This window comes from Camelina sativa, chromosome 13 (assembly GCF_000633955.1).
Source record: "Camelina sativa cultivar DH55 chromosome 13, Cs, whole genome shotgun sequence".
In the NCBI taxonomy this organism is placed as follows: domain Eukaryota; kingdom Viridiplantae; phylum Streptophyta; class Magnoliopsida; order Brassicales; family Brassicaceae; genus Camelina; species Camelina sativa.
In genome coordinates this window covers 2,343,980-2,353,146 of record NC_025697.1, presented here as the reverse complement: position 1 = coordinate 2,353,146, position 9,167 = coordinate 2,343,980, and the positions used below count along the sequence as shown (strand labels likewise).

At 37.4% G+C, this 9,167-nt stretch overlaps 3 protein-coding genes across 6 annotated transcripts in view; 1 reads left to right on the top strand and 2 right to left on the bottom strand.

Moving 5' to 3' along the window:
* LOC104734614 (dnaJ homolog subfamily C member 2-like) overlaps positions 1 to 657 on the top strand; it is a 4,258-nt gene extending 3,601 nt beyond the window's left edge. Inside the window, exon 3 of one of the 3 annotated variants that reach the window (XM_019234696.1) lies at positions 65 to 657. In XM_019234696.1, coding sequence (XP_019090241.1) covers positions 65 to 475 — 411 coding nt within the window. In that variant the 3' untranslated portion in view covers positions 476 to 657. Of the gene's footprint in view, positions 1 to 28 lie in introns of all 3 variants that reach the window. The other 2 variants (XM_010454223.2, XM_010454224.2) reach the window with 2 other exon arrangements.
* On the bottom strand, positions 773 to 3,584 carry LOC104734613 (transcription factor GAMYB-like). Of its 2 annotated transcripts, none has more exons than XM_010454222.2 (5): positions 3,383 to 3,584; positions 3,048 to 3,116; positions 2,546 to 2,951; positions 1,465 to 2,449; positions 773 to 1,307 (listed from the first exon to the last, which is right to left on the bottom strand). In XM_010454222.2, exons 3-5 carry the CDS (start codon positions 2,891 to 2,893, stop codon positions 1,057 to 1,059), a joined length of 1,584 nt encoding a protein of 527 aa, XP_010452524.1. In that variant the 5' UTR covers positions 2,894 to 2,951; positions 3,048 to 3,116; positions 3,383 to 3,584; the 3' UTR covers positions 773 to 1,056. The 2 variants fall into 2 exon arrangements, with proteins under 2 accessions (XP_010452524.1, XP_010452523.1); XM_010454221.2 differs by having other exon boundaries at positions 3,450 to 3,584.
* Positions 5,011 to 6,674, bottom strand: LOC104734612 (glycerol-3-phosphate acyltransferase 7). The gene is made up of 2 exons (XM_010454220.1): positions 6,043 to 6,674; positions 5,011 to 5,953 (listed from the first exon to the last, which is right to left on the bottom strand). The coding sequence occupies exons 1-2, from the start codon at positions 6,622 to 6,624 to the stop codon at positions 5,033 to 5,035; spliced, it is 1,503 nt and encodes a 500-aa protein (XP_010452522.1). The 5' UTR covers positions 6,625 to 6,674; the 3' UTR covers positions 5,011 to 5,032.

The window sequence follows — 9,167 nt, the reverse complement described above, 5'->3', positions numbered from 1 at the left end:
TCAGAGATGGGAAGTCATATCAGAGTACATTGGTACAGGAAGATCTGTGGAGGAAATTCTCAAGGCAACTAAAACTGTACTTCTCCAGAAACCTGATTCGGCTAAAGCATTCGATTCTTTTTTGGAGAATAGGAAACCCGCTGCTTCAATTGCCTCTCCTCTCTCTACACGAGAGGAACTTGGAGAACCTATTATAGCGACCAAACCTCATGAAGAAGACAACTCAACCAAAACAGAGACCACAGAACAGAACAGTAAGGGTGAAGAGAAGAACAATTCTAAACCAGCAGACCCAGAAGGTTGGTCTGATGTGCAAGAAAGAGCTCTGGTTCAGGCTTTGAAGACGTTCCCAAAGGAGACAAACCAAAGATGGGAGAGAGTAGCAACAGCTGTTCCAGGGAAAACGATGAACCAATGCAAGAAGAAGTTTGCGGAGCTTAAGGACATCATCAGAACCAAGAAACCCACAGCCTAACTTATCTGAGCCCCTCGAGCCGTACGCTCTGAGATTTTGTTTTGACGGAGAGGAGCGTAGACTCAATTTTTGTTACAATTCATATTTCATATACATCATCATCATCATGCTACTACTATTCTACATAAGAGTTTTTGACAACTGAATCTATCATTATTTATCTATTTCGTTCTAATTTTATTTACGCCCGTGTCTTGATCTAATTCTGTCACATTGTACGGTATCAATCTTGTTTTCCTTTTTCTGTTCCTCCCAAAGGAATTGACTTGAGAGAGTTGTTCACAAACCAAACCAAAGTAATCCAAAGAGAGACATTAAACGAAAGTATTCGGTTTTAACATTTTAATCAAATCAAACTGTATGTATATGATAGTCCTCTGCCAGTTCTACAAAATCAACCACTTCATCCTCCTGATGAATCGTGATATGGTTATTGGTACAGAAGCCAACAAAGTGTCGGCTTTGATCAAAGTGCTCCAAGAAAAAGATATTATTCTTGCACTGGCAGTTGCTAGTCCACCAGAATTGACAGATTTTGAGCGGCTCTCTAATCCAATCCACAACCGGATTTCCCCGGCTCGTTAGGGTAGCTCCGTCATTTGACAGACAGGAGGCATGTTGCTCCAAGAACAAGACCCAACTCCTGAGGATGCCCCAACACTCGTATGCATATACTCATTTCCTATGTCGTCGCCGAGGAGAACCGTGAGTGCGTCGCTCATGCTACCTGACTCTTTTGCAATCCCTAAACCATGGTCAAGCCAGCTCGATGCAAGCAAAACGTCAGGCCGTGTTATATCCAAGAGAGATTTCCGCTTTTTTTCTCTCTGCCCTGCATAATTTTACAAGTTTGGGTGAGTTCTCTATCCAGGCTCAATATCTCAGCTATAAGAAATTTTAAGTCCAGATACCAAATAGAACTCTCAGCGAGAAGATGAAATCTAATCAACAAACTACTTCAAGTGAGGGGAAGGAGAATAGTGACTGACTTGGTGGAATTCCATCTGCATTCTGTTGTGTTGAAATTTCGGAATGGACAAAACTCTTAAGGGAATTGTCAAACTCCTCGGATTTAGTTTGGGAGACAGTAACCTCGCCAAGATCAGCTGATGGAATAGTTGAAGCACAGCTCTTGTACAAATTGTTCTTTGTAGTACTATTTCTGATCTTGGCTTCCAGAAGCAACATATCGAGCAGACCAGTGTCACAATTTGAAAAACAATCTGACTCTTGTCTCCCCGTTGGTGGTGGTGGAGAGTGAATGTAAGAATCAAAGGGATCAAGGAGATCAGAGTGTGGTGGAGATGACGATTTCTTCCACTGGTCAAATGTTGTTTCTGAATATTGGAATGAAGGGAGCTCCAGCTTCACTGCCCCATATGAGGAGGGCTTGGAAGAAGGAACAATGCCACCCGTAGGGGTATGGCTATCTGGAATCACAACAGGTGAATGTTGTTGGTTTCCATAGAGAAGAGGATGATAAACATCACAAGGAACTGAGAAACTGCAAGTTTTGGAAATCTTTTGAGGAGATGATGTGTTCACGAATTGTTCAGGCGATGGGAATTCTTGCTTTATGGTACTGCTACACCCAGGATACAACAATTCAGATTCCCAAAACCGCCTCGAGCAGGGCATCATTGGTGCCATGAAGTTATCATATCGAGGTGAACTTGCAGCATTAGCCATATTTTTGTAAGCAGTCATATCTGATAGGTCAGAAGCACCAGGTACCATGTCTGTAGTAACAAAACCAAGATTGTCAAAGAAGACATCAGACTCACAACTCCCAAGCTGCAAGAAATCTGAATGTCTTCTATCTTCTCCCATAAATCTATTCTTGGCATACTCTTGACTCCAATCAAGTACCTCAAGGTGCATTTCAGGAGGATAAAGTGGTAAACCAGCTCGCTGTCGCCTCTTGATGCGAGTGTTCCAATAATTCTTTATCTCATTATCCGTTCGGCCAGGCAACTGTGAGGAAACAAAAAAAAAACGCTATGAACTTAGTCTCTCCGCACACATTAAAAACGAACCATATCCATAAGAAAAGAAGAAAAACAAACTAACATGAGCAGCCATACGCGCCCATCTATTTCCCATCTTAGCATGCAATTCAACAATGAGCTGTTCTTCATCTTGGCTAAAGGCTCCTTTCTTCAAGTTAGGCCTGAGATGATTAGCCCACCTCAAGCGGCAGCTTTTACCACAACGGAACAAACCAGTGTGTTTCTGGACAGCATTCCAGTTACCTTCACCATGCTTATTGACATAGTCAATAAGAATATCATCTTCAGCTGAACTCCATGGGCCTTTCTTCAAACCACTTCTTTCCCATCTACTTCTGCAGTCACTTCCATTATTATCATCAGTAGCTGGTGACTCATTATGGTCACTGTCAGTGCTTGTGTTACTCATCTTCGTTACTAAATTAAAAACCACTTCACAGCAATAATTTAGTCATTCAAACTCCCACCTAAAAACATTGTTTAACCAAAACAATTAAAATCAGCTTAAAATCGAAAAACTCATAATCATAAAAGAACTAAAAGAGTCGAAAAAGGAAACAAACCTCAAATAAAGAAAATAGAAAAACCAAATCCAAAACTGTCAGACGCTATAGAGCTAAAGCTGGATTTACCTGAAGACAAAACAGAATACAAAAGGATTATTAGTCTATAGCGAAGAAGACCAAAGGCGATGATGCTTAATCGAAATCGCAGCTAGAGAGATCAGGTGAAAGAGAATACTCGCAGATTACGGAATCCGAAAACACACACAAACACCTGATTTATAAATTAAAAACTAGCTAAAGATCTTAAAAGGACTAATCATAGATCCATGAAGAGCAAATTAGAGATAGAAACGGAAGAAGGATAATCTAATAGAAAAAAAAAAATAGATTACGCGGAGTGAAGAAGCTGAAGGCGATTCTATACGCGAAGAAGAGAGAAGAGAAGAGAATAAATTTTACCAGCAAAGGTTTTTTTTTTGATAGAGAGATCCACAAAGCTTAGCTTGAGCTGGTGAAGAACATATCGAGTTGGAAAGGAAGAAAATGGAAGGATGAAGAAGCAACGAAGCTCTCTCTCTCTCTCTCGTTTCATTCCCCCTTTACTCTCTTTTCTACTTTTTTTTTTTTTTTTTTACCTTAAATCTGAAAACGTTTTTTTTTTTTAATTTCATAACGATAAAAATGAAAACTATATCATATGTGAATATTTATTGTTATAATTTTTGTTATTAGGCCTTATTAGCATTGTAATTAGCATGGTAAGTGTCAGTACATTAAACTTATCTAAATCAAACCAGACTACAAACAATGTTTTTGGTTTAACTGAAGTACCTTTAAATAGTAAAAGAAAAAAAAAATGACATTGAATAATATATTGATTTGAAAGGGTTTGTATAAACTTGTAAGAAAGGAATAGAGAAAGACGTGGTACTCAACTTTGGTCACCTTTTCATGTTCACCTCTTATCTTATTTTCATGTTCTGTCGTATGTTTTTACTTTATACGTATGTATGAAATGTATGTATTCCCGTAATAAAAGGACGACACTGGGCAGCTTACGATAGCTTCACATTTAGATGATGCATGCCACTGCTGTAAGACATTCATAAACAGACTCAGCAAACTGGTCTTTTGCTAGATTTAGATTATTAACTTTTGTCTTCTGCCTGTTAATAACTTATCATTAAGACGGAATCTATCTACTGGTCGGTCAAGCTTTGCATTTTAACTTAATCAAAACAAAAGCAGCCACAATAGTTATAGTATGAACCTAATAGAAGCCCAAGAAGAAAGCCCATTATGATACTCTAACGGGAAGGCGGCAGCTAAAAGTCTTGCGGTCAAAGAGTTTGTCGTCGTAATCCAAACCATATAAAGCAATTAAACATTTATTAATTATTTTGATCATAAAATTATAATATCGTATTTGCAGCTCAAGTTTCCTTAATCAATTTCTAATCTACCCCCACCAAACTATACAAATCGTCTGCGCATGGGGCAACCATTGTTTTCTCACCAGTTTAACTATAATGATTAAAAAACAGTTCTATACATTTTTTAGAGATGTGATGTCTACACAACCAATTTAAATTACAAGTAGTTAGAAAACTTAATGTTTTTAAAACGCATATATCCACATTATTGACAACCTGAAATTTAGACCTGTGTGATCGACAGTCATTACCGTTTACATACATAAAGTTGATATATTGTCCAAATCCACATTGGTCAAGGGGTCCGACTATATATTCGATATTGGTTCAATTATTTGATTGGGTTATATCTCTTGGGCGACATGTAAAAACGTTTGTCATTTATTTTAATTTTAACTTTTCATAAAAAGATTATATATATATATATATATATGTAGCTGCGATTATATTCGACAATAGATCAACGACGAAAATTACACAAACCCGTAGTCATATCCACTTTCAACAAAATAAATCTAAAGAATGAAAACTCAAAAAACATGTTTGTAATCAGTGATCACATAATTTAGAAAATCTACTAAATTAAAAAAAAAAAAAAAAGTCTGAAAATTAATGGAAAAAAGGCTTGATAGTGGTGACGACCTTCTTGACTTGGTCGAGAAATGACAAATACGACACGGTTCCGTCGTTTCCTGCGAGAACCCTGTACTTATCCTTCCTTGTGAAGTTAGTGCACTCAAACCCTAACGTAGCGGCCAAGATCCTCTGTACATAATTGGCAACGTCATAAGGGCTCTTCCCTGACGAACACGTTGCCTCAACTTCGAGCTGATTCAAGAACGTCACCTCATATACCGGTCTCGGGTTCATGAAAAAGAAGATCGGATCCAAACCCTTCCAGCCTCTAGCAGTAGTCGCATGAAAGAATCCAACTCTGTAGTTCATTGCCACGGGCACGATATCGTCCGTTAACTCTGCGAAAAGTGCACTAAATCTCAGCAAAAACGGCTCACGACAAGTGGTTCCCTCAGGATAAACCACTAAGTCCCCATTAGACAACTCTTTCTTGATCATCTCCGCGTCTACATCTCGAATTCGAGTTAAACGAAAGGTTGGGATCGGAGATAGGATCTCGGATAGCCGAGAAATTGAATAGGTTACGGCAGGAATGCTACGTCCAAGCACATAAGATAATACGACCGGGTCCATTAGGGTTCTATGAGTGCATACAAATAGTACGCCTGGGTTTCCGGTGGTTGCTGGTGCCGGAGGCTTTCCTTTAACGATAAATCGAATGTTGAATATACGTGAGACGTACGGTATGGCCCATAAAGGGAGCAAGAACCCAACGAAGATTCGAATCACAGCTAGTATTATTCCAAAGGGGATCCAAAGAAGGATAACAAGTGCGGTGGCTGGTGTCGGCAGCTTCACCAGACGTCCATCGTGGAAGATAACCGGTAGTGGTTGCACATGTAGCCGCTGGTTATGACCATTGTAGTTTGATGGAACCGGTGCATGAACTATCTCCTATCATATTCAAATTATAAGAATGATCGTCAACTTTTTCTTAAATTCTTTAAAACAAAAATATTAACGTGTTTCTTGTATATACTCACCTCACATAGCGATAGGAAAGTTGGAGAAGTTGAGATAACCGGTCGTCCGAGACCTAGTTGAGGTCTTCCAACAGCAAACAAGTTAGCAACACTGTTGGAAACAGATCGATCCACATCGGTCTCCTGAATCAAACCGGTGGCATAGCCGAAACGGTTCACGATAATCTCTGTACCAATGACCTCATCGGCTCTAAGATGGTCCTTAGCGAATCTCTCTACCATAACTCTTGGCATTCTTGTCACAACGATTCTCCTCTCGCAGGAACCAAAAGCTCTCCAAGCGTCCATGCTGACATCATCCATATAAAATTTGGGAAGAACGGCTCGAGCAACTGATTCAATCTCTGATTTGTGCAAACCGGCCGTTGCGACAAAAATTATTAACTTGAGGCTACCGTTTTTGTAACCCAAAACGTCGAGGAGTGCTATGATGGGCCAGAGAAGCAGTAGGATCGCGAAACGGATTAGACCTGAAGCTTCGAAAGCCACGAGCATGAAGTAAGCGAAGGGTTTTGGGTTTTTCAGTAGTGTTCCTTCTAGCTCCGACACAACCGAATGCGATGTTGTCGTCGATGACTCCATCACAACTTAATTTGTTTCTTTGCTTTTTTTGGGGGGTGTGGTTTCTTGAGTTTTTGATTTGTTTGAATATGAAAGATAGTGGATTATAAAGTTCGTTTATATAAGGTGTTGGTTGGAGTTATTTGTCTCTAATGCAATATAACATGGCAGTTTATCAGTTTCGCAACAACTTTTTCCCTTCTTCTTTTTTTTGTTATATATGAACGCATTAATTTGTTTGTCAATTTCATAATTAGCTTTAGTCAAATATATTTCACTATTTCTAGACGTAGGATATGAACACATAAGATAGATACTGAAACTTCATGTACGTGTTAACTGTTTCCCTTTTAATTGACTTCTTCTTTTTAGAAATACCTTTATAAAAAAATGGAAGGCTACACGTAACGTAAGATTTACAATCAACGAATCGAAACATTTTGATGGCTAAACTTTCACCAACTTGTTTTTCAGAATCACCAAAATTAGGTCACGTGTACACCTAAATACATCATATACAATAAGTAGCTGACCTTATTATGTATCTATGCGCGCGCAGTTACATTTAGAATGTATGTTCATATGTGTCTACACGTGTGACGTGTACGTGTGACGTGTACGTGTGTGGAGATTGTGTAAACAGATTTTTTTTTTTNAGTTTTTTTTTTTTTTTTTTGTTGCCATATCATTGATACGGAAGTTTAAATATATGATCGACAGGTTTAACATCTCCGTCACATCAATCATACAGTGATTTATTTGAATGATCGATCGGTCCTATTTTAACAGTTTTGACCGATTTCACGTCCCAGCAAATTATTATGTTTTACTTGCGTTGTTCAATTTGGTTTATCAAATATTTAAAAATAAAATGAATAATGTTTTCCCAATATGAACCTTATTTCCTTAGTTATAAAAGTTCCCATATTTCATTAGTCCTTTGACATTGACTTGGTACGAGTTTTATTTATCTTTCAATATTGATCTCTATCTTTTTTTTTTTTTTGTAGAATATAATTGTTATCTATCTTAATATCTTATTCATGTGTAACTATGTTAGCTGAAATTAGGTTGGAAATTAACAACTTGCATGAGAACTGAGAAACATATAAGAACAAATATGCGCGCTTATACAATTAATTATAGTCAAACGATACATATGCTTCATAAAGACATTCAGACACATACACAATTTATTCTTCTAATAATCGACGACTTGACCAGTTAGATCGGTCAACTAACCCATAGCCCATATATAATCCCATATATTTGAAATGTCAAAAAGCATTGAAATAATCGCCTTGTAAAAAATGGGTCGACTACACCAAATAATATTTCAACCATCCGTAACCCGTCACAAAAAGAATATTTGTAGTTTTTGTTTGTGACTTATGGAGCTGTTTTTTTTTTTAGGTAGTGAATTATAGCTACTAACGAAGTTCTAGAAGATACAAATATAAAATGTTTTCATGATTGAGTCCATAAGACAACACGTGGAGGACACTGGTTGGGCAATACGCTTAAGACCCACCATAACCTAAAGATTAACAAAAGGAGAATTTACGAGCGAGGCTAATGACACCGACAGGAAGACAGGGCTCGTAGGGTTCACATATACCATCATATATAATTGCAGAGTAAAAGGTTAAAGTTATAATTCGTATTAAAATTATGTCATTGGTTATATGATTGCAGGCGTGATCAAAGACAAACGTTGTAGCTACTTCGAAACACGTTGACGCCTCATTCATCCCAAATTGGGATTCCCAATCCACAATGCATCAACTCTTAGCTTTTCTGTCTCTTTTAACTACAAGGATGTGTCCAAAATCCAAATATATGTCGCAATGTACTGTTTCCCACAACTGATTTTTTAGAAACATATATTCCGTTTTTGAAAATCAATAATAGAATGTGGTTTTTAACAACGCTTTAAAGTTACGAAGAAAAAAAAAACTAATTAAGGTTTGGGAGCACTTAATTAGAACAGTAGCTAGCTAGGTTTAATATTATTGGCACTTGGGTCATAGTCGCCATCTTTTTGGTGTTTCATTTTCTTATATTGCGCATCCAATACAATAAGTGGCAAACAAAGAAAAGGCCATTTATAATTATAATAACCACAACAATTACATATCGATTATGAAACAAAAAAATATCAAATGAATCCTGCGGGTAGGTTAATATATAATATAATTGATCTATCAAGACAAGTGGACAACCTATATGTAGGGGGATGATTCATGGCCTCTATATCTAATCCGAACAGTGATTTTCGAAATAAGTAATTCAAATATATATTTTTAACTTAACTGCTTCAGTACTGACATGGCATCTAGATGCGAGCTTGTTAAACTTTGATTTCAAATAGAGTTTGATTCCAAGACAAATTAAAAATATATAGCCATATAGGCAATAAGCTCATTGATTGAACATTATAATGAAAAGGAGAAAGGAGCAACAACTTCTTGAAATCTTACTTCGAGCGGATCACATCAGAAACTCTATACATGTTCCGAGTATTGCGAATTATTATAGATTTTATAACATAGGAGTTTCAACTA

Coding starts and splice junctions, on each gene's coding strand:
- LOC104734612 (XM_010454220.1), bottom strand. CDS start 6,624: ATGGAGTCATCGACGACAACATCGCATTCGGTTGTGTCGGAGCTAGAA. Junction 5,954..6,042: donor CTTTCCTATCGCTATGTGAG/GTGAGTATATAC, acceptor TGAATATGATAG/GAGATAGTTCATGCACCGGT.
- LOC104734613 (XM_010454222.2), bottom strand. CDS start 2,893: ATGAGTAACACAAGCACTGACAGTGACCATAATGAGTCACCAGCTACT. Junction 2,450..2,545: donor GGGCGCGTATGGCTGCTCAT/GTTAGTTTGTTT, acceptor GTTTCCTCACAG/TTGCCTGGCCGAACGGATAA. Junction 1,308..1,464: donor TGCAGATGGAATTCCACCAA/GTCAGTCACTAT, acceptor AAAATTATGCAG/GGCAGAGAGAAAAAAAGCGG.